Source organism: Erythrolamprus reginae, chromosome 4, assembly GCF_031021105.1.
Source record: "Erythrolamprus reginae isolate rEryReg1 chromosome 4, rEryReg1.hap1, whole genome shotgun sequence".
Classification (NCBI taxonomy): Eukaryota; Metazoa; Chordata; class Lepidosauria; order Squamata; family Dipsadidae; genus Erythrolamprus; species Erythrolamprus reginae.
The window spans coordinates 96691539-96715232 of NC_091953.1; the positions used below are offsets into that span (position 1 = coordinate 96691539).

The 23694-nt window shown below is 40.7% G+C and overlaps 2 protein-coding genes across 4 annotated transcripts; one reads left to right on the top strand and one right to left on the bottom strand.

The window, feature by feature from the left end:
* Window positions 1–1839: 1839 nt before the first annotated feature.
* Window positions 1840–9984, bottom strand: COA5 (cytochrome c oxidase assembly factor 5). Its single transcript, XM_070751004.1, has 3 exons — window positions 9758–9984; window positions 3906–3989; window positions 1840–2080 (listed from the first exon to the last, which is right to left on the bottom strand). The coding sequence occupies exons 1-3, from the start codon at window positions 9857–9859 to the stop codon at window positions 2039–2041; spliced, it is 228 nt and encodes a 75-aa protein (XP_070607105.1). The 5' UTR covers window positions 9860–9984; the 3' UTR covers window positions 1840–2038.
* Window positions 9985–10750: 766 nt separating this feature from the next.
* UNC50 (unc-50 inner nuclear membrane RNA binding protein) lies at window positions 10751–21802 on the top strand. Of its 3 annotated transcripts, none has more exons than XM_070750974.1 (7): window positions 10751–11002; window positions 14315–14388; window positions 16254–16537; window positions 18078–18198; window positions 20181–20320; window positions 20406–20507; window positions 21544–21802. In XM_070750974.1, exons 3-7 carry the CDS (start codon window positions 16258–16260, stop codon window positions 21678–21680), a joined length of 780 nt encoding a protein of 259 aa, XP_070607075.1. In that variant the 5' UTR covers window positions 10751–11002; window positions 14315–14388; window positions 16254–16257; the 3' UTR covers window positions 21681–21802. The 3 variants fall into 3 exon arrangements, with proteins under 3 accessions (XP_070607075.1, XP_070607073.1, XP_070607074.1); XM_070750972.1 differs by lacking the exon at window positions 10751–11002 and adding an exon at window positions 11477–11929; XM_070750973.1 differs by lacking the exon at window positions 10751–11002 and adding an exon at window positions 11545–11787.
* Window positions 21803–23694: the final 1892 nt, after the last annotated feature.

Genomic DNA, 23694 nt, shown 5'->3' on the forward strand with positions numbered 1-23694 from the left:
ATACAATATTCCAAGTGTGGTCTTACTAAGGCATTATAAAGTACTACTAACACTTCACGTGGTTTTGATCTTGACATGTCAAACATGCAGAAAATGCCTAAGGCTGATTCTGCTGGTGTGTTCCTCCCGAACTCCCCAGAAAAAAATGAAAGGAGAAACATTTACATATTCATTTATTTAAAAAAAATACAGCCTAATCATGTGTGCTTGTATGTATTATATAAAGAAATATCAAATGATTATAAATATGAAATATGAATAAAACAAACTCATTTTCTGAGACTCTGGAGGCACAAGAGCATGGCATGCTCACATGACTTCCAGAGAGTCCAAAGTTGTGTGACAGCACATCCTAGTCTTGTATGGTCTCCACACTCCCTGAAAATCTCATGAGGACAGAGCGTGCTTTTGAGAATAGTTCTTGGGTGTGGTAAACACTATGGGCACAGCGGGGGCATTTTTGATCCCAGGAGGCTGCAGATGTTTCAAGTAGTTTTAATCAAAATGCAGTTAAAACGCTATACAAGCCATAGAGAATTTAAACACATATATATAAAAGGAACAGGAAGTGGCTCAGGAGGAAATAGAGTTAAATCCTAGAGAGGCAGCAAATGAATCACAAAATAATGGATAAATGCCAAAGAGGAATAAAGCTGCATACAAGGCACACATAACACCTATAAGAGTAGGGAGGCCTGCTAGGCCCAAAATGGCGTCCCATAAGTCTTTGAGTTATTACTAATAGTGCAATTAGGGAGTAAATGACTCTGAAATAGGAGCTTCATGGTCTCAAGATACTCAGACATTCTTATTCCTTAGTTCATTGGCCTTTACTTTTGCATCAGCAAAACACAATTAACTTAATATGAATACTTTTAAAACATTAACTTGGAAATGCAGAGAGAAGTAGAATATGAAAGGTCAGATAATTACTTTGGTGTGCTAGGCCCAAAATGCGTGGGGGGGGGGGAGAACAGGGCGGTCGCATGTGTATGCACAGGGGCATGGGGAGTGGTGGAGAATCGTGTGCACAGGGGTAGGGGGCATGGAGGGGCGTGCGCACATGAGCACTTCATTGTGGGTGCTGGCACATGCAGGTACTTTCAGCACATGATGATAAAAAGATTCACCATCACAGCACTAAAGTGATATCCAAAATTTTATTGAAGAAATATAGGCACTTCTTGGAAAACACAACAGATACCTTAGTAGTTGTGAGTAATATGTTGTCAATTTCTACCATAGTTGGTTGCCTGTAATTTCATAACAGAAATCACATACAAAAAGCTATTAGAGGTTTAGGTATAAATAGCAAAATGATGGAGTGGAGGAAGAATATTTCTGTAGAATATTCATTTTATTAAGCAGCAATATGTTTTGGCGAAAAAGTAAAACCAGCTAGCCTTTTCCAGGCTGCTATCCTTAAGATGTGTTGGCATCATAGCTTTAAACGTTTCCAGCTGAAGGCCAAATTTTTAACCATTTTCAAATGAATTTTACAGCTTGTTTTCTGAAATTGCAGTGTTTGCAGAAAATGAGTTCCACCTCATTTGCCGCATCTGGATATTTACGAATGTTTGCAGTAAATACATTTATCTACGTCAGTGGATACCAGTTTATATTACACCATATGACTCCCCACTTGTATATCTTTTTCAGAACTAGAGCAATACTTCCTTATGAGAATAATTTGTCTACTTACAGTAATTTGGCATTTTTCGGAACACTTGCTAAAAGACTAAAAAATGTAAATACAATAATATTACATATTGAAACATTCATATTATAAATGAATCAGCCTATACAATAATTCACTTCCTAGAAAAATAACACCCAAAGTTAAAGAGTTAAAATTAATTTTATTTACAATATGATATCCACAAAACTGCCAGACTTGATTTTCAATTTAGTATCTCTGATATTCAGTGCCAATCATTTCATGATATCACATCCAAGGAATAACTTCGAAAGAAACCCAGAGAATTCTGGTCTTTCAATCTGCAAAAATATCCCCAAGATTGCTTCTTAAAATGCAGCTTCAATATCCTTTTATTCCTCTGAATCTTGTTCTGTTATCCAACTTTAAAGGAGAAAAATAAATATAAGCAAAAACTACTAACTTTTATTATATACAGTAAAACTTTCTATAACTAGTTGTTTTATTTTAGGAAGCTCATAAGAAAATTTGGCAATATTTAGCATTTCTTGGGAGAAATTCTAAATGGGTAACCATTTTTTTTACTGAGTTTACAATAGTTTAGATTAATAGTAAATTCAACATTTTTAAAAATGCCAACAAAAGCAATATGTTCAGCAGTTATACACTAAGCACTTAAAACTATTAAAAATTGAATAACTTTTTGGGAAAGTCATGCTTGTAATGCACGTATTTTTTAGTACCCGCTTGATATATTCTTGTCTTTGCTTTATCTGTGATTTTAAAATACTGTTGATTAAGAATGTCATATATCATTTAAATTACAATATATTATTGTATATTACATGGTTAATAATCAAACATAATAGTTATGTTCTCTGCAGCTATTTTTATGTCATTATGTTGCTTTTAAATTTTGGCTGTTTCATCTTGTATTTATTTTGTTTTAATAGTTAGTTGCTCTAATTCATATTTATGAGTTTGATAATAATATAAGCTTATTAAGTACAGGGGTGGATGGCCAAAATTGTGGAAGCCTTTTGGGGAAAGTATTTTTGAGGTTTGATGGATAATAATACTTTTTTTTTTTAGAGTTTCAAGATAATCACATTCCATTGCTGGAATGGCCTGGAAATAGCCCAGTCCTTAACCCAATTGAAAATCTATGGAGCCAACTAAAGAAACTTGTTAGTCAGAAGCGACCCAGCAATAAAACTCAGTTAATAGAAGCAATCAGTCAATCCTGGTTTTACATTATAACAGCTGCAGAACTAAAAGACATGGTTCACTCCATGGGAAGACACTGTAAGGTTTTTAGTCATAGTTTTAATTATTAGATTTATATTGTACTGTTTTATTGCTGTTGTGAGCCGCCCCGAGTCTTTGGAGAGGGGTGGCATACAAGTCTAATAAATTATATTATTAAATTATCTTTTCATTGGTATATACTATCGCTCCCCAAAAAGTGGTGTTATTAGCTAGTTTTAGAAAATATTTTTCCCAGAAGGTTTCCACAAATTTTGGCCACTACTGTAAAAACTAAGGCTGAAAAACTAAGAAAGGTTGCCTTGTACTGATAACTTTATATTCCATAGTGAATATCTGGGAGTGGAAATCTTCTCTACCCATTCAGCCACCTCCAATGTAATAAGCCCTAGGCTAAGCAGCAGAGCCAAGTTTTCAAGGTCTTCTAGAAGGCCAGATGTGTGGAAGGCAACCTCACTTCCAACATATTCCAGATGCTCTTCTCCTGGACCCACCAACTGGGGTCTTTGACAGATGGGATCCGAAGTGGCCCTTTCTGCTGGAACCAGTGGGGTGGGCTAGTCTCATTGGGGTGATACAGTTCCTCAGATATCCTGGCTCCATACATAAAGAGCTTTAAAGGGGATGACCAATACCTTGAATTGAATCCAGAAGCAAACACTTTTATTAACAAGCAATAGAGGTTTCTCATGTTTTTTCTCCTAAGATGGTAATGCGTGACTCCATTCATAGACCCAGGGATGGGCTGAGCTTCTAATGATTTCCACTGAGTTACAGACAATAAAATTAGCAGGATGCAATTCAAAACACAGGAAAAGATCTTGAATAAATAATCACCTTAATCTGATGAAATATATACATTTTCTCTGCATCCCACTTTGCATAGAGGACATAGTGATTTATGGAAATCAAAAAAGCAAGCTCAGCAGCAGCCGCTCACATTTTTGCATTTTTCTCAAGGGATCCAAACTTACAAACTTACCAATGATCTTCTGCATTCAAACATGGAAATTAGCAAACCTCTGCAATGTCCTTCCTTCAAGCATTCTTTGGCACTCTTCCCTTCCTGATATAAAAGATTCCCAGATAAAAGATTCAATATATTCATTTAGGTGTTAACAAAAATTTATATTATACATAATCCTTCACAACTATTTTTCCAATACAGTGGTACCTCGAGATAAGAGTTTAATTCGTTCCGGACCTGGGCTCTTAAGTCGAGCAGCTCTTATCTCGAACAACTTTTCCCCATAGGAATTAATGTAAATAATTTTAATTGGTTCCAGCCCTCAAAAAACTCACAAAGTTAGTCTAAATTATGCAGAAAGACATGTTTTTAATGAAGAAATGTACATGTATATATAAATGAATAATGAAGTTTCTTTCACTTAACTTGTAAACTTTCTTAAACTTTTAAATTTACATATGTTCAACTTCTCTGCCACCCAATCCTGTAGGACACAGGTCCCCAACCCTTTTTGCACCAGGGACCGGCTTTAAGCGATCAAGAGAGGAATGGGTGAATGAATGGACGGAGGGTGGGAAGGAAGGAAAGAGGGAAGGGACAGGAACAGAGGAAGGAAGCAAGGAAACTTATGAAAGGGGAGAGTAAGAGAGGAATGAGTGAAGGGAGGGAGGGATGGAAGAAGGTGGGAAGGAGAAAGAAAAGAAGAAATAGAGGAAGGGAAGGTAAAAGAGAGAAAGAAAAAGAGCAAGAAAGAAAGAAAGAAAGGGGGAAGGGACAGGAACAGAGGAAGGAAGCAAGGAAACTTATGAAAGGGGAGAGTAAGAGAGGAATGAGTGAAGGGAGGGAGGGAGGGAAGAAGGTGGGAAGGAGAAAGAAAAGAAGAAATAGAGGAAGGGAAGGTAAAAGAGAGAAAGAAAAAGAGCAAGAAAGAAAGAAAGAAAGGGGGAAGGGACAGGAACAGAGGCAGGAAGCAAGGAAACTTATGAAAGGGGAGAGTAAGAGAGGAATGAGTGAAGGGAGGGAGGGAGGGAAGAAGGTGGGAAGGAGAAAGAAAAGAAGAAATAGAGGAAGGGAAGGTAAAAGAGAAAGAAAAAGAGCAAGAAAGAAAGAAAGAAAGAAAGAAAGAAAGAAAGAAAGAAAGAAAGAAAGAAAGGGGGAAGGACAGGAACAGAGGAAGGAAGCAAGGAAACTTATGAAAGGGGAGAGTAAGAGAGGAATGAGTGAAGGGAGGGAGGGAGGGAAGAAGGTGGGAAGGAGAAAGAAAAGAAGAAATAGAGGAAGGGAAGGTAAAAGAGAGAAAGAAAAAGAGCAAGAAAGAAAGAAAGAAAGAAAGAAAGGGGGAAGGACAGGAACAGAGGAAGGAATCAAGGAAACTTATGAAAGGGGAGAGTAAGAGAGGAATGAGTGAAGGGAGGGAGGGAGGGAAGAAGGTGGGAAGGAGAAAGAAAAGAAGAAATAGAGGAAGGGAAGGTAAAAGAGAGAAAGAAAAAGAGCAAGAAAGAAAGAAAGAAAGGGGGAAGGGACAGGAACAGAGGCAGGAAGCAAGGAAACTTATGAAAGGGGAGAGTAAGAGAGGAATGAGTGAAGGGAGGGAGGGAGGGAAGAAGGTGGGAAGGAGAAAGAAAAGAAGAAATAGAGGAAGGGAAGGTAAAAGAGAGAAAGAAAAAGAGCAAGAAAGAAAGAAAGAAAGAAAGAAAGGGGGAAGGACAGGAACAGAGGAAGGAAGCAAGGAAACGTATGAAAGGGGAGAGTAAGAGAGGAATGAGTGAAGGGAGGGAGGGTAGAAGGTGGGAGGGAGAAAGAAAAGAAGAAATAGAGGAAGGGAAGGTAAAAGAGAGAAAGAAAAAGAGCAAGAAAGAAAGAAAGAAAGAAAGAAAGGCAACTTCAAAGAAAGGCTCACTGAGCATCTCTCACTCTCTCTCTCTTTCTATCCCTCTCTTTCTCTCTTTCCCCCCTCTCTCTTTCTCTTTCTCTCCCCCTCCTGGACTCCCGGATCGCTCGCGTGTGGCAGCGAACATGCTTTGGGGGTTTAGCTGGGAAGGAGAAGTAGCACCTTCCAAACCCCCAAAGCATGTTCGCTGCCACACGATTTAGCCAGGAAAGGAGCGAAGGAACGTGGAGGATTGGGGAGCTGAAAACGCCCGGTTTCAGCTTTCCAATCCTTCACGTTACTTCGCCGCTAAATCGTGTGGCAGCGAACATGCTTTGGGGGTTTAGCTGGGGAGGAGAAGTAGCACCTTCCAAACCCCCAAAGCATGTTTGCTGCCACACGATTTAGCGGCGAAGTAACGTGAAGGATTGGAAAGCTGAAACCGGGCGTTTTCAGCTCCCCAATCCTCCACGTTCTTTCGCTCCGCTGAAGCAGCTATTTGTATTTTTATTTGTAGTCATAATATATTGTACTATTCTAAAAGTGACCTTGGTCTAGGAAGACTGTTTTATCCATGTTTATCTCAATTCTTTTTAACTGAGAGGACAAAAAGTCATTATTTTAGTAGACGGTCTTCTTTCCATGTTCTCTTACAGTTTTATAAGGTACATTATCAAACAAGATCACTGCATACTTTTTTTTAATGTAGACCCTCATAAAATGTATGCATGCAGCTTTTAAAAACAAAAGGTCTCTAGCTGAAATAAGGTTACACTCGTCACTTAAAAACAAAGTAGGAAGGAGACCCCTTCAGGAAGAGCAGTGTAAGGAAATAAGCAGGGTACATATTAGCTGTTCTGATGGAAAAGAAAAGCAATGTATGTGTGTCTAACTCACAAGAAAAGAGCTGTTTCTATTAATGGTTTCTAATAATTAAACATTAATTATTTCTTCTCCTAAATTTCACATGGATATCTTAAAATATTTATTTAAAACATAAGCGCACCATTGTGCCTACCGTCCCTGTCCTATTGTCTACTTTTTATCATCACTTATCTAATGTTTTATATGTACAAATTATAACCCTATAATTGTTTGACAAATAAATAAATAAATAAATGAATAAAATAAAATCTTCTAAACAACTCTGAATGGCTCCCAATCAAAAGTTAAAACAATGTATAAAACCATATTGAAAGTATAACAGTTTATTTTAATTTTTTCATATAACATGAGTGTAAGGGGGGAGGTGTGGGGGGGTGTTTGTATGTATATGCATATATATATCTATATCTATGTATGTATGTATGTATGTATCACATGTTTTTGCATACATGCAGAATACAGTTTGTTGGCTTTGAATAAATTAACTGCTTTGTAATGGCCCTGGGATGGGCCTAGAGGCAAAAAGGAGCTGTGACGTTCCTTCAGTATACCAGGGTGATCCAACAGGAAAAAAAAATGTGTATATATGTCACATGTTTTTGCTGCGTTTTTAAAACTACGGGAGACTAGGATAGCACTATTTCGGCCTTGTTCTGGCCTTATTAGGTAGCCATACCCTTACTGGGATTTGATCAGCTAGCCATACCCTTACTAGGATCAAATCCCAGTAAGGGTATGGCTAGCTGATGAGATCAGAACAAGGCCGAAATAGTGCTATCCTACTCTCCCTTAATTTTAAACAAATCAGAAAAAACATGTGACACATATAGAATATAGTTGTCGGCTATGAACAAATTAACCGCCTTGGAAATGGTCCTGGGTTGGGCCGAGAGGCAAAAAGGAACTGTGACGCTCCTTCAATATACCAGGGTGATCGGACAGAATATATATGGAGCTGAAGGGATTGGATACTGTAGCCTAGAGCAGTGTTTCCCAACCTTTTTTGAGCCGCGGCACATTATTCATATTTTCAAAATCCTGGGGAACACTGAACGGGGGGGTGGGGGGGTGGCTAAAGAAAAGTTTTGACAAAAAAAAATCTTCCTCCATTTCGCTCTATTTCTCCCTCACTCTTTCTCTCTCTTCCTTCCTTCCCTTCTTTCTCTCTCTCCATCCCTCTTTCTTTCTTCCTCTCTTTTTTGCTCTCTTTCTCTCTCCCTCCTTCCCTCCCTATATGTCTTTCTCTCTCCCTTGCTCTCTCTGCCTCTCTTGCTATCTCTCTTTCATTCTCTCTCTTTCTTTCTCTCTTTCTCTCTCTCTCTGTCTCTCTTTCTCTGTCTCTCTTTCTCTCTCTCTTGCTAGCTCTCTTTCTCTCTCTTTCTCTTTCTCTGTCTCTCTCTCTCTGCCTCTCTTGCTATGTCTCTCTTGCTCTCTCTCTCTCTCTCTCTCTCTCTGCCTCTCTTGCTATGTCTCTCTTGCTCTTATTTTAAATGTTCCGGGTGGCAGGGGGATGCGGAGCCCGCACGCACACACCCCCGACATTCCAAATTCTGCCTCAGCTGTGAGAAGAACACCTGCCCCGCCTGTCCTGCAGCCCTTTCGCTGACAGCCTGGGACAAAAGCGCTCCGTGAAGGGACTGCAAGAGGGGCCGGGCGGGCATTAGCAGCCGGATGAGGAGGACAAGAAGCCGCTGCAGCCACCCCCAATCCCCCCCCCCTTCCCTGGGTGCCTTCCAAAGGCCCCTGGAAAAAGACAGGAGGTAGCAACAAGGCGCGAGGACAAGCAGGCAGCTTGGCGGAGGGGAAGCGCTGAGGGGCTCTCCTCCTTCCCCACCCCCGCGCTTCTCTCCCGCCCTGGCTTTTGCTTTGCCCGCAGATTTCCCCGCAGTTCAAAAGGAGGCAAGAGGTGGCCTGGATGAAATTGCGGGGAAATCATGGGGCGAAGCGAAAGCCAGGGAGGGAGAGAAGCGCGGGGGTGGGGAAGGAGGAGAGCCCCTCAGCGCTTCCCCTCCGCCAAGCTGCCTGCTTGTCCTCGCGCCTCGTTGCTACCTCATGCTGCTCCCACCATGGCTGCGCGCGGTTCCGGTGCCCCTGGCTGAAGGTCGTCCTGTGGCTGGTCTTGGGCTTTACGGTGGCTTCCTGGTTCCCTCTCCTCCCTCCGCCTGTGTCTACCGCCAGCGCCTCATTCCTCGGAGCTGCCGCTTCCTTCCAGGCAGCCCAGCCACGCTGCCGTAGAAAGTGCAGAGGTTATTGCCGCCACCTCTGCCTCCACTCAGGGAGCCACCGTGGTTGAGCTGAGCGAGAGAAAAAGGCGCGGTGACCACGGTGGCTCCCTGAGTGGAGGCAGAAGCGGTGGCAATAACCTCTGTGCTTTCTACGGCAGCGTGGCTGAGCTGGACGGAGGGAAGCGGCAGCTCCCACTCGAGGAACCCACGGCAACGGGTGACGGCTTGGTGGGAGGCGACGACGGGAGACACAGGCGGTGGGAGGAGAGGGAACCAGGAAGCGACTGTGAAGCCCAAGACCACCCACAGGACGACACTCAGGCAGGGGCGCCGGCAGCGCCCCGCCCAGCTTGAGCTTCTCGCGGCACACCTGGCCATGTCTCGCGGCACACTACTGTGCCGCGGCACACCGGTTGGGAAACGCTGGCCTAGAGGATAATTCTCTGCCTTACAAGGCAAAGGTTGCAGGTTCAAGTCCCAGTGGGTAGGGCTAGCTGATGAGGCCAAAATAAGGCGGAAATAGATCTATCCTAGTCTCCCTTAATTTTCAAATTCAGCAAATAAACATACAACATATATGTGTGTGTGTGTGTGTGTTTGTGTGTGTGTGTGTGTGTAATAAATATAAATATGTATGTATGTATATGTATATACTGTATATGGCTGATTTTCACACACACACACACACACACACATAAGGGGCATGCATAAGTGCACCACTGTGCCTACCGTTCCTGTCCTATTGTCTTCTTTTGTTACTTTTTATCATTACTTATTTAATGTTTTATCTGTACAAATTATCACTCTATAATTGTTTGACTAAATAAATAAGTAAATAAATATCCTCGGCCACCCAGAGCTCCATTTCCCCGCAGCCTCCCAGCTACCTTGATGACGCAGGGACACTCCAGCAGGCAGGCCTTCAGATCCTCGCGTACCCCGGAGCAGGCCCGCTTGTCCTCCTCTTTCCCTTCGAAGTATTTCGGCATGGTGGCGAGGCGTTCTTAGCTTTCGGACCTCCGTTCACCCCAAGCAAGAGTTCCCCCGCGGCTCCGCAGCTTCCTCAGCCACAAGAACTACGTTTCCCGAGAGCCACCTCTTCGCTTCACCTTTCACCTCTCCCCGGAGTTACGAAAAGTGTAGAAAAGGCGCCTTGTTTTGACGTCAGAGAGCTTCGTTTCAATTGGAAGCTATTGTCTCCAATTCCTGGCAACTTTAAGCCTGGAGGACTTCAACTCCCAGAAGCTTACGCGCCTCTCCCGCTTCCCGTGGGTGAGACGACGGCCCCGTAGAGTCCAGGGGTCTCCAACCTTAGCAACTTTAAAAGCAAAGCTGGATGGGGCTCTGGGAGTTGAAGTCCACCTGGCTTAAAGTTGCCAAGGTCGGAGAGCCCTGCCGTAGACTTCAGTGGAAGAAGTCAGTATTTAGTTAGATGTAGGCGTTATTTGATCGAATTTTATAGGTTTGGAAGGGATCTCAATAGAAGGTGGTTCGATTTGTGTTTGATACACGCGTCAGCTGGAATTCATGCGAAACTCTTAGGCTAAAATATAACGCGAGTGCTATGATAAAATGAGAAATCATTTAATTATAGTGAACACAGTCTATTGAAGCGGTCTCCAACCGTGGCAACTTTAAAAGCAAAGTTTGGCCGGGGAATTCTGGGCGTTGAAGTCCTTCAGAGTTAAAGTTGCCACGGTTGGAGACCCCTGATTTATTGTGTAATCTATTAAGTATGGCTTAGTGCAGGAGTAGGCAAAGTTGGCTCTTCTATGACATATGGACTTCAACTCCCAGAATTCCTGAGCTAGCATGATTGGCTCAGGAATTCTGGGAGTTGAAATCCACAAATCATAAAGGAACCAACTTTGCCCACCCCTGGTTTAGTGTGTCATATAACTCTGTCTTTCCCTTTTTGGTATGAAATATATAACTCTGTTATTGAAAATCTAGTATGTATCACCCTGACGTTGCATAAGGCTGTGTGCAAAGTGGTAAAACTAAGTACTTGCACGCGTTGAACCCGAAAAACAACTACCTTTGAACGGGGAGACAGACAGACAGAAATAGATGACCAGCAAAGTGATGGATCTTTGCCTATCCAATCTAATATCCGACGATTTTTGCAGCTCGTAAGTCTTTCCCACACAGTAGAGTACTGTAGTACATATTACGTTAAATGCTTTAATATATGTATGAATATATTTTATACATGTATTTATATTAATATATTTTATATTCTGCTATTTAATAAATATATAAATACTGTATATAAAAATGTATGAATATTTATTTTGCCCAATATTGTTTCCTTCGAAAGGGAGAGTGAATTAAAGGCACCTTTTACATAAAAATATAATGGAGAATCGACATTAAAAAAAAAAAAACCACAACCCTACCAGTATCTCTTTATAGCGGGATAGGCAAAGTTGGCTCTTTTGTGACTTGTGGACTTCAACTCCCAGAATTCCTGAGCTAATCATGCTCAAGTTCACAAGTCTTAAACTCGCCAAGTTTGAAGCCCTCTGCTTTATAGTATCGAGACAAATTAAAAAGAAACTTGCAATGTAACCCGCTGTAACACTCCTGTTCGGCGACTGACCCTTCTACTCTTTTTTTTTAAAGTCCCTTACGTCATCATCCTGCGCTTAAAGACTACCCACCGGACTCCGTGGCCGAGCCAACTGTAGGCCTGTGACACTTGCGTACGCATGCGCTTTGGCGTTGGGGACCCCTGGAAGTTACGGAAGAGTCAGCAACTTAGAGTCTGGGTGGCAGGGGAGGCAGTCCAGCAGCAGAATTTGTGGGGTGGAGGTGTTTTCCTCTGGGGAGCGTCTTTAGTCCCCCCCACTCTCCCTCCCCCGGGCAGCGACCGGACGAGAAGAGGCGGGGCGGGGGCAGTCGCCGCTCGCGGAAGGTGAAAGTGGTTTGGAACGTTCCGGGGGTTCTGGAACGGTGGGGGGATCCGAAGACAGGCACGCCCCCTTTCCCCTCCCTCCTGCGTCTTGCAAGCTTTTCATCTGCGCTTTCTACCGCCTCGATCGTTCCTGCCTTGAAAGGTACCTGCGGCCTTTCCCCCCTGTCTCAAACGCTGCTCTCCGAGTCGGCCTCTGGCTACTATAAACCGATCGCTTGTCAAATAATTCTCATTGGTCTTAACCATTTGTCTGAAGTAGTATAGGGTTTCCTGCCTAAGTAGGGGGTTAGACTACAGTGTTTCCCAACCGTGGCAACTTGGAGATATTTGGACTTCAACTCCCAGAATCCCCCAGCCAGCGAATGCTGGCTGGGGAATTCTGGGAGTTGAAGTCCAAATATCCAAGTTGCCAAGGTTGGGAAACACTGGACTAGAAGACCTCCAAGGTTCCTTCCAACTCTCTTTTTATATTATTATTATTATTATTATTATCATCATCATCATGATTATTATTTTATTCACAAAAAACAGTTACACACAGCAAACAAGATTTATGTGATGCATTTCGGATCACAATATCATAAGTCAAACACTTTCCAAGTGTCTATGACTGTGTGATCTATTTTCATATGATGCTCGCAGATCCACTTTTGCAACTGACAGATTGTGATTTTGTCAATGTTAATTGTTTTCAAATGCCGGATGAGATCTTTTGGCACAGCACCCAGTGTGCCGATTGCCACTGGGAACAGAGTTGGTTTATGCCACAGTTGTTGTAGTTCAATTTTAAGATCCCAATATCGGCTTGGCTGTCACCTAGTATGGCGACATCAATGATTCGCACTTTTTTCTTTTCCACAATCGTGAGGTCCGGTGTATTGTGTTCCAGAACCTTGTCAGTTTGAATTCGAAAGTCTCATGGCATATTTGTTGTTGTTATCATTATTATCATTATCATCATTATTACTGAAGTGTCGGAATCTTGAGAATCAAAACAGACAAATACTATTTCTGTTCATCACATCGTCTCCTCCAGGAATATTCTGATGGTATTCCCGATTTTGTCCACTGGTGTTTCGTTTCCTGCTTCCTCTGTCCCCTTCAATCCGTGGAGCACCATCACAGACAAAACGTTGCTTTTTAAGAAGTCTGGGGTTTTGTTTTTTTCTTTGGTCTTTGCCGAAATACAGTTGCCTGTTTTATTCTTCAAGCTTTTCTGAATCTGTCATGGTTTTCCTCTCTAGGATTAATATTATCTTTATTTCTTCAACAGACTGGCCCCTCCTTATCTGTTTTTGAAGCCAAAGCCACTTCCATCTTTTCTTTAGGAATATTTATTTTTTGTTTCTATTTTCAGAATGCCTGTTTCTTCCTATACAGTATTGGGGTCTCCTTTTATAAATTATCATATAATGTCCCTGTTTTATGCGCTGATTTTACGCTCTGACTGTATCCTACAGAACAAATTATATTATTATTATTATTATTATTATTATTATTATTATTTAGATTTGTATGCCGCCCCTCTCTGAGGACTGGTGGCTTGCCTGCTCTTTAACTTTCTGAATTTAATTTGTATGTTTTGTAGTGTGTTCCATAAACTGTTGTTGTTGTTGTTATTTATTAGACTTGTATGCCGCCCCTCTCGAGAGACCCAGGGCAGCTCACAATATACAATACAAAACAATATATGTACAAATCTAATAATTAAAACTATGACTAAAATCCCATGATCTTAAAACACAATCAACATTCCATATCACATCCATACATAACATTTAATGGTCAGAAGGGAGGGGGCATTGTTGCTGGCATTGTCCTAATTGATGAGATTTAATTTAGATTAGCTAAACATTTGATCTATTCCATGCCTATATAATTTTCTAGCCAAGAATGCTAAAGTATTTGGCCGGTGCTTTCTTCCAGGTTTGATTTTGGGTTTTTTTCTTCTAGGAACTTGTTTCATTGCCTAATTCCTGTTCTTGATTACTTTTAACTTCATCTTTCCCCTTCAAACTTTAGCAGCAAAGACACAGCCTACTCTACTTTACTGCACACTTACCGTTTCCTTAGAAAACAACCTTGCAAACATATACAGATAGTCCTCGACTTACAACGGTTTGTTTAGTGACCATTCATAGTTACAACAGCTCTGAATAAAATGACCTATCACAATTTCTCACATGATCATTGCAGCATCCCCATGGTCACATGATCAAAATTTAGATGCTTGGCAACTGACTTAAATTTATGACTTGTAATGTCCCGGGTTCAAGTGATAAACCTTTGCGACCTTCTGACCAGAAAAGTCAGGGGAGAAACCATATAAACTTAATAGCCATAGTACTAACACTTACAGTGATTCACTTAACAAATGTGGCAAGAAAAGTAGTAAAGTGCAGAAAACTCAACAAATGTCTCGCAACATAAATTTGTGGGCTCAACTGTGGTTGTAAGTTAAGTTTCTGCAACTAGCTTTTCAATCCCTTTACAATACTGATTGACTTTCATTTCTGTTCTTCCACAGTTATGTCTACTGAATGGTTTCCTTGTCCCTAAATCTTTTCTAGCCATTTGAGATTTACTACATTGGATCAAAAGGTATAAAAAGCTCAGTTGTTGCCTGCTTTTGTCAAAGATAATTTAAGAATTTTCTCTTTTTGTTGTCATTTTCTACAGCCTCCTAGCACACTCTTCCCTACTATGCAGGAAAGAAAAATAATTTACAGATACAGTGATCCCCCGTTTATTGCGTCCCCAACCATTGCGAACAGGGTACTTCGCGATTTTTCAACCCGGAAGTCAAAATACCATCTACGCATGCGTGCGTTTTTTCTATGGGCACGCATGCGTAGATGGCAACCGGGAGATCAGCTGCTGGGTGGCTTTCCTGGGTCTTCCCCCTCTTGCTGGCGTCAGCGAGGAGTTTCCCCACCGCCCACGCAAACTCCTCGCTGCCGCCCGCCCTTCGCCCGCCCACGCCGTTCATTCTCGCCGCTTTCGAGCTGAGTCCTGAAGCAAATTCGCTCCCGGACTCAGCTCGAAAGCGCCGAGAGACAGCGCCAAGGAACGGGCCTGTCCACGCTGTCTCTCGGCGCTTTCGAGCTGAGTCCGGGAGCGAATTCGCTCCCGGACTCAGCTCGAAAGCGCCGAGAGACAGCGCCAAGGAACGGGCCTGTCCACGCTGTCTCTCGGCGCTTTCGAGCTGAGTCCGGGAGCGAATTCGCTCCCGGACTCAGCTCGAAAGCGCCGAGAGACAGCGCCCCCCGGACCCCCAACCCGGGTTTGGGGGGCTGCTAGGAAGCCCCCCATGCCGGCGGCAAACAGCCGCGCCGCCCCCAATCTTCGGCTCCTCGCTAGCGCTGTGGGAGTAAAAACACCATCTGCACATGCGCAGATGGTGTTTTTACTTCCGCAGCGCTACTTCGCGAAAACCCGCTCGTTGCGGGGGCTCCTGGAACGGAACCCTCGCAACGAGCGGGGGATCACTGTATATCATTTTCCATTTGTACAACACAATTATCTTATGAAGTAATTAAAGCTTTGGATCATTTCAAGGTGTTTCACAAAATCAGTATGTATTTGTCCTAATTTGGCCTGTGCGAGAAGATAATGGTCTGAATTATATCAACCACATAACTCTTGTACAAGAGGGGAAGAGAAGTTTGTAGAAGCCTGAGGTTCATACATGTAGCTGTGGCTTGTTATGATACCTGAATGAATCTTTTGGGAATGGCAATGAGAGAGAAAAATCACTGTCAGTAATTTATTGTTGCTTTCTGCTTGTCGATATTTTGGAATGGCAAATTTCTGCCACCCTTGCTGTATATATCTTGAAATTCTCCCAAATGTTTAAGCAAACATTATTCCTACCAAAAATCTTACAAGAAGTAGGTAAAACTCTTTCATAGCTATTTATGTATTGAGTTCTTTGTACTGAATCACATTACATCTCCAAGTCTTTGGAGAGGGGCGGCATACAAATTTAATAAATTATTTTTACTATTATTATTATTATTATTATTATTATTATTATTATTATTATTGCCAAAGCCAGATAATTATATAAAATAGTGACCTTCGTCAAGGTATTGATGTTAAACTCTCTGCTTATTCAAGAATAGTGATGCCAAATGGATGAAGTGGAACATTTTATTTATTTATTTATTCATTCATTCATTTATTTATTCATTTATTTATTAGATTTGTATGCCGCCCCTCTCCGTAGACTAATTTTTCCATTAGTTTGTGACTTTTTCGTTTGGAATCTTTGGAGAAATAATTTTTGGAATTGTATCAAGTTTGTTAACACTTTGAGTATACTTAACAGATAGTGTGAGGATTTGCTTTCTATTACTACTATGTTTAATAACAGGATCTAATACGTGCTTACATAAAACAGAAAAGTGAGAGGTGGAGATACTTCTTTTTAAAAATTGTAGCTACGGTATCTCCTCCTCCTTTAGCAAGATGTTGCCTACCACATCAATTCATCCCCGAGATCAGGGCAATGGATCTTTAAATTCAAGAGAATCAGCAAGACACACAGCTGGGGCAAAGCGCTACAAATACTTGAGAAGACTCCTTCATTTTCGTCACATGGACTTTGAGTTCGCTTTGTGGCAGATGCTGTATCTCTTCACTTCACCACAGAAAGTGTACAGAAATTTTCAGTACAGGAAACAGACAAAAGACCAGTGGGCTAGAGATGACCCTGCTTTCCTTGTGTTGCTGAGTATCTGGCTGTGCGGTGAGTAGCCATGAACTTCCCTATCTACTTGAAATTAGTGTTTCTAGCTTGGTGCCCTGAAATATTGGTAGTAATAAGAGCTCAGTAGCAATAACCAATTAGGTCTGGTGGTTAAAGCATCAGAGTAGAAGCCAGGAGACGGTGAGTTTTAGGCATGAAAGCTGGTTAGAGCCAGTCACACTGTCTCCTAACTTGCCTCATAAGAATTCGGTGGGATATAAATAAAATAAATATTAGTTTTTTACATAGTGGTCAGCCAGAGTAAACCATTACAGAATTGAGAACTATGCCTGTACATTCCCCAAGCCTGATCATCTGCTGGTAGGGTCAGATTCATAGTATTTGTGAAGGAACTCAGAATTGTATCTGAACTCTAGGAACACCAATGTCCAGTAATTCTCTGTTAGTAAGCAGGCTAACATGCTGATCCCTAGTCTTTAAAAAGACACCATTATCTATAACCATGTTGGCGAACCTATGGCACTCATGCCACAAGTTGCTTGCATAGCCATATCAAACTGATTTTCGGACTTGGGAAAGGCCATTTCGTCCTCTGGATGCTTCAGGGAAGCTTCCCTGAAGCCATGAGGCAAAAAACTTCTCCAACAGATAAACCGGAAGATCGGAAAACTATACTTCTGGTTTGCTGTTGTGCTGTTTTTTGCACACTGCAGAGTTCGGAGAAGCTTCCTGAATCCCTGGAGTGCAAAAAACAGCACAACAGCAAACAGGAAGTACATTTTACTGAACTTCCTGTTTGCCCGTTTAGGCATTTTTTTTTCATCTACAGTACCAGGCTTTAGGAAGGCCTGTGCGCATGTTTCACGTGTGTGGAGGGAAGGGAAAGGGTGTGGGCAGGTGAACTCATGCTAGCACATCCACACATACCCAGTTTGGCACCCGAATCAAAAAAGGTTTGCCATCATTGATCTATAACTTACTTCATCAACTTAGAAGCATTTATTTTTTTATTTTTTTTAATTAAAAGGAATTTTATTTCAAATATATACATTAAAAAAGACATTTTCTCGATCCTAGCATCTTTACATTCATCATCAAAAAGACAAAAAAGGTAAATGAAAGAGAAAACCATAGACAAAGTCTACATCACTCACCCCATCCCCGTTGTCACATGGACAGCTTAGTTTAAATTCATCAATTTATTATATGGTGAATACTACCAGCGGATATTATTCGGTCATAGGTGTAACCAAATTTCAAGTACAGTATTTTATATTTGTTCAGTTCTTTTTTCCTATCTACTCTCACATATGGTTGGTTATGACCATGTAAATAGGAAAATATTACCAAGGCACTTTTGTTTATATCTTTCAGTTTTCAGACCAGCAGTATTGACAACAAGAGAGTATGAAATATTTGCTTGGCAAGATGTAGTTTTATTGGGGATGGAGGCATATTACTGAATGAGTCTTCCTTAAGCAGAATTAAATGTGGGGAGCACATGACTATCCAAAATTAGAGCAAGTTGTGTACCTTGAATTAATCATATATGTCACTGCTGTTCATCTTCCTCCTCCAGTATCCACTATAGGATTTGGCTTTGTGTTAGGATTGGGATTTTTTGAAATGATAAAGCTACTGCTGTGGGTCGTGTTTATAGACTGTGTAGGAGTTGGCCTTCTAATTGCAACTTTAATGTGGTAAGTATTTTTAAAATAATCTTAAAATGCAGATTTATGATTTTAACAATTGCAAATTCAAACAGAGGATTTAAAATTAATATTGTACTCTGGTATCCGCTCAAGATTTGGTTATAAGGAAAGACTAGAATATTTTGAACAACGGGGCAAAAGTGATGCTGACATATTGGATTTCCTTTCTGGATAGGATCATAGGAAATTAAAATTAATTCTTAGTTCACTTGTTAATATATCACCATTACTTGACGTTTATGTATGCAGTAGAATTTATAGAAACCATCCGGACTAGAAAATAACTAGAAAAATATGTTTAGGATTAGAAACAGTGGGAAATCTTTTTTTTCCCCTTGTCCTAATTTGAGGAGGGTGGAAAAATAAAATTCCCTACTGAAGTATATAAAGATGAAACTCAAAAAATTAGAATATCGTGCAAAAGTTCATTTATTTCAGTAATGCAACTTAAAAGGTGAAACATAATTTATTTATTTATTTATTTATTAGATTTGTATGCCGCCCCTCCCCGTAGACTCGGGGCGGCTAACAACAATAATAAAAACAGCATATAACAAATCTAATATTTTAAATAACTAAAAAAAACCTTATTAAAAACCAAACAAGCACACACACAAACATACCATGTATAAATTGTATAGGCCTAGGGAGAAAAGATATCTCAGTTCCCCCATGCCTGACGACAGAGGTGGGTTTTAAGGAGCTTATGAAAGGCGAGGAGGGTGGGGGCAATTCTGATCTCTGGGGGGAGCTGGTTCCAAAGGGCCGGGGCCGCCACAGAGAAGGCTTTTCCCCTGGCTCCCGCCAATCGACATTGTTTTGTCGACGGGACCCGGAGAAGGCCAACTCTGGGACCTAACTGGTCGCTGGGATAATATATGAAAGAGACTCATTAGATGCAAGGCAAGATAGTTCAAGCCGTGATATGTCCTAATTGTGATAATTATGGGGTACAGCTCATGAAAACCTCAAATCCACCATCTTAGAAAATTATAATATTACATGCGATCAATAAAACAAAGATTGTACATAGAACAATATTAGACCTCTGAAAAGGATAAGCATGCATATGTATTCAGAACTTGGTTTGGGCACTTTCTGCAGCAATTTGCGACATGGGTGCTATCAGCCTATGGCACTGCAGCAATTTGCGACATGGGTGCTATCAGCCTATGGCACTGCTGAGGTGTTATGGAAGACCAGGATGTTTCAATAGTGGCCTTCAGCTCTTCTGCATTGTTCTGTCTCATGTCTCTCATCTTTCTCTTGGCAATGCCCCATAGAGTCTCTATGGGGTTCAGATCAGGCGAATTTGCTGGACAAGCAAACACAATAATCTTATAGTCATTGAACCAGGTTTTGGTGCTTTTGGCAGTGAGGGCAGATGCCAAGTCCTGCTGGAAAATTGAAGTCAGCATCCCCATAAAGCTCGTCTGCAGAAGGAAGCATGAAATGCTCCAAAATCTCTCAGTAGACATCTGAATTGACCCTGGACTTAACAAAGCACAGTGGATCAATACCAGCAGATGACATGGCTCCCCAAAGCAACACAGACTGTGGAAACTTCACACTGGACTTTAAGCATCTTGCTGTGTGTGCGCCTGTCCAGTCTTCCTCCACTCTCTGGGTCCTTGGTTTCCAAATGAGATGCAAAAGTTTCCATCTCATTTGGAAAGTGTATTTCCAATAAATACACTTTTGCACGATATTCTAATTTTTTGAGTTTCACCTATATTTGTATTTTAAATGTTCTGCTAAGGAGTCAAAACTATTCTCTTGCTGTTATAATATTCTTTAAAAGAACTTATTTTGGATTTTTAGATCAAAAACACATTTGGATTTGAAAGTACTATAAAACATGAAGAGTATATATTGCACAGAAAGGAAGAGTTAAGAGTTATTTCATGGTATATTGAAATAATAAAGCATTGCACATTTTAATACATAGGTTTTGAATTTCACCCCCAAAGGTTTATCTCCAATAAATTTTTGCTAAAGCATCAGAACAGGGATTATGATGTAGAGTGGGGCTATGCCTTTGATGTTCATTTGAATGCTTTCTACCCACTTCTTGTTATCCTGCATTTTATCCAGTTGTTTTTCATTCATTGTAAGTATCCTTTTTTTAAATTGAAGCATATTTATTGTCTTGCTTTCCTTTATGTCACACACTAAGACTGAGTTATCTCTTGCAGATGTAATTTTATCAGCATCATCTGTTGGCTATTTTGTTGGAAATACTTTCTGGCTGGTTGCACTTAGTTATTATATCTATGTGACATTTCTGGGGTACAGTGGTAAGTAATGGTAAAACTTTCAGCAATAAATTAGTATGGCAGATAAAGAAGGAACAGTATTATTGGCACTAAACAAGCGTGCATAAAGGTTATATCATTCATTATCAATCAGAAAGCCATTTTCGCAGGCCAGTTGCTGAGTGCCTGACATACGGTTATGTAACCGCCAGGAAGGAGGTAATGTTCAGAACTGGGTTTTAAGTACTTTGGGTGGGTGGGTGGTAGACCATTGTAATTTTGAATGGTCGTTAAGCAACCAGTCATAAGTCAGGGACTATCTGTAGTCACAGAGCAGCTTAGTTCAAACTCTTTACTTTTGCTCCTAAGCATAAAACCTCCATAGTTGTCTTGCCAAAGCCTCCTTTGGCGTATAGTAAATTACTTACTCCCTAGAGCAGTGATGGCGAACCCATGGTAGGGGTGCCAAAAGTGGTATGTGGAGCCATATCTGCTGGCACACAAGCCATTGCCCTAACTCGGCTCCAATGTGCATGTGTGTGCTGGCCAGCTGATTTTTGGCTTGCACAGAGGCTCTGGGGGGGGTGTTTTTGGCTTCCAGAGAGCCTCCAGAGAGAGGGGAAGGGCATTTTTACCCTTTCCCAGCTCCAGGGAAGCCTTTGGAGCCTGGGGAGGGCGAAACACGAGCATACTGGGCCCACCAGAAGTTGGGAAACAGGCTGTTTCCTGCCTCTAGAGGGCCTCCGGGAGGTGGAGAAAGCTGTTTTCACTCTCCCGACGCGTTGAATTATGGGTGTGGGCATTCGTGCATGCGCGATAGCACGCACGCTGTCTTGACACCCAAGGGAAAAAAGGTTCACCATTACTGCCCTATAGTGCGAACTCTGCCATTTCCTTCAATAATTTTTGTTTCAGGAAGCATCCTATTTCTAAGAATTAGCAATTGCTCTGGGGATGTGTTTTTTAGTGAAAGTGTATTAGCTTTCTCGTCCACAAGAGGGAGTCCTTCCTGCTCTTTCCTATCCTTGAGACAAAGAGGTGCAGTCTTGGTTTCTACTGAAGCTCTGCTCCTTTTCAGCACTGCCCTTCCTGAAGAACACGGTGGTCCTCCTGTATCCATTTGCGCTTCTCATCTTGCTCTACGTGGTCTCTTTAGCCGTTGGATGGAACTTTACTAAATCACTTTGCGTTTTCTACACATACAGAGTGAAATAAACTGGTCTCCAATAAATAACACCTTGTACAAATGTCACACCTGGTGAAATGAAGATACTTGTGTACATTCCTGTAAATAACTTACTCCTCACTGTAGATCAGTGTATACAAAACGTTTGGTTGTTTTTTTTTTTAAAAAAAGCACTGACAGCCTTCTGACAATAAGCCTTCTATATCCCTCCTTTGTGGAAGAGTTGTACATCTCTGTAATAAAGATTCTTTTTAAAATTCAATGGCTTCCAAGTAGATTTTCTAATGCACTTTTTATAATTAAGTCATTCAATAAAATATTACACAATTCAAGATTAGATAAGTTTCAGTAAGGGGGCTGGTTTCATTTTACTTATGAACGCCTAGTGTGTTTTTAAAACAATATTTAAATGTCTGCCATCTTGCCACCCATATTTTAAAAGGTGGATAAAAAACATAGTAATGTTTCATGTGAACCTGCTGGCCTTGAAGCTGTGCTGCTTCACTTTTCAAGTAAGATTATAAAAACCACATGGTTGATTAGCATCCGGTAGTAGCTATCACTTAAGATGGGAAGCACTACCCAACACACTTTGTGGTCATGTACTTTGGAAAATAAGTCTAAGCATTCTTGTGTTAGTCTGGCAGCTTCTAACACGTACACATTTACACAATTTTAGGGCACTAAGAAAAGCATAACATTGTTGTGTCCATAGATTTTCCAGGATATATAGAAAGCCTGATAAATTTTATAGAAAGTGTATAGATTTTTAAAATGTCCATACTTTTTGCTATTCATGTACTACAAAACTACATTTCCTGCCCAAGAAAATGTGTTTTCAAGTTTAGTTTTGTGATGTAGGAGCAAAATTACTGCAGATAACTACATCTTTTCAGTAGTTTTTAATCCAGTGCGAATTAGTCAAGATGCCTGTTAAACATTGTCTTTCCAATCCCACTATCCAACAGATTAATAAAGTAAATGTTAATGATTAATATGTAGAGTAATACTCTACTCACATTAATATGTAAACTCTACTAAGTGGTTAGTAAAGCGATGTGACAACAGAGGAAGAAGAGTATGGTATATATAAATCATATGTAATAGTTTGCAGGAGGGGGAAAATAAAATGAGAGAAGTGGAAAATTGAACAAAAGAATTTGTTTATTGATCAAATTTGCCTAGGTACCCATCTCAAAAAGCAACTGTGCAGGAGAAAAATATATAGGACTATTGCTACATAATCTCACAAGAAGATTCTGCAGGAAAAGTACTATGTCATTATTTACTTCTCCATCATCTCTCCCAAATCATTATCCCATCTCAGAAAATTAAAAAGAAAATGATTCTAAGATAGCCATTCTATCTCAGCTGGAACTATGCTGTATACAGTGTTCCCTCGATTTTCGCGGGTTCAAACTTCGCGGAATGTCTATACCACGGTTTTTCAAAAATATTAAAAAATACTTCACGTTTTTCCCCCCTATACCACTGTTTTTCCCGCCCGATGACATCATGTCATTGCCAAACTTTCGTCTGCCTTTAAAAAAACATTTTTTAATAAACTTTAATAAATAAACATGGTGAGTAATAATCTAAATGGTTGCTGAGGGAATGGGAAATTGTAATTTAGGGGTTAAAGTGTTAAGCGATGGCTTGTGATACTGTTCATAGTCCAAAATGGTGTACAGTGTTCCCTCGATTTTTGCATGTTCAAACTTCGCAAATAGCCTATACCACGGTTTTTAAAAAAATATTAATTAAAAAATACTTCGTGGTTTTTTTTCTATGCCACGGTTTTTTCCGCCCGATAATGTCATACATCATTGCCAAACTAATAATTTTTGCAAATAAATAACAAAAAAAATTATTAGTTAATAAATAATTATGTTTATAAATATCATGATTACTTAAGTATTCAATGGTGAATACCAGTAATAATGGTGAGTAAATTGTTGTTAAGGGAATGGGAAATAATAATTTAGGGGTTTAAAGTGTTAAGGGATGGCTTGTGATACTGTCCATAGCCAAAAATGGTGTATT

Coding starts and splice junctions, on each gene's coding strand:
- COA5 (XM_070751004.1), bottom strand. CDS start 9,859: ATGCCGAAATACTTCGAAGGGAAAGAGGAGGACAAGCGGGCCTGCTCC. Junction 3,990..9,757: donor AGTGTCCCTGCGTCATCAAG/GTAGCTGGGAGG, acceptor CTTTTATATCAG/GAAGGGAAGAGTGCCAAAGA. Junction 2,081..3,905: donor TTGAATGCAGAAGATCATTG/GTAAGTTTGTAA, acceptor TCTCCTTTAAAG/TTGGATAACAGAACAAGATT.
- UNC50 (XM_070750974.1), top strand. CDS start 16,258: ATGTTGCCTACCACATCAATTCATCCCCGAGATCAGGGCAATGGATCT. Junction 16,538..18,077: donor GCTGAGTATCTGGCTGTGCG/GTGAGTAGCCAT, acceptor TTCCTCCTCCAG/TATCCACTATAGGATTTGGC. Junction 18,199..20,180: donor CTAATTGCAACTTTAATGTG/GTAAGTATTTTT, acceptor TCACCCCCAAAG/GTTTATCTCCAATAAATTTT.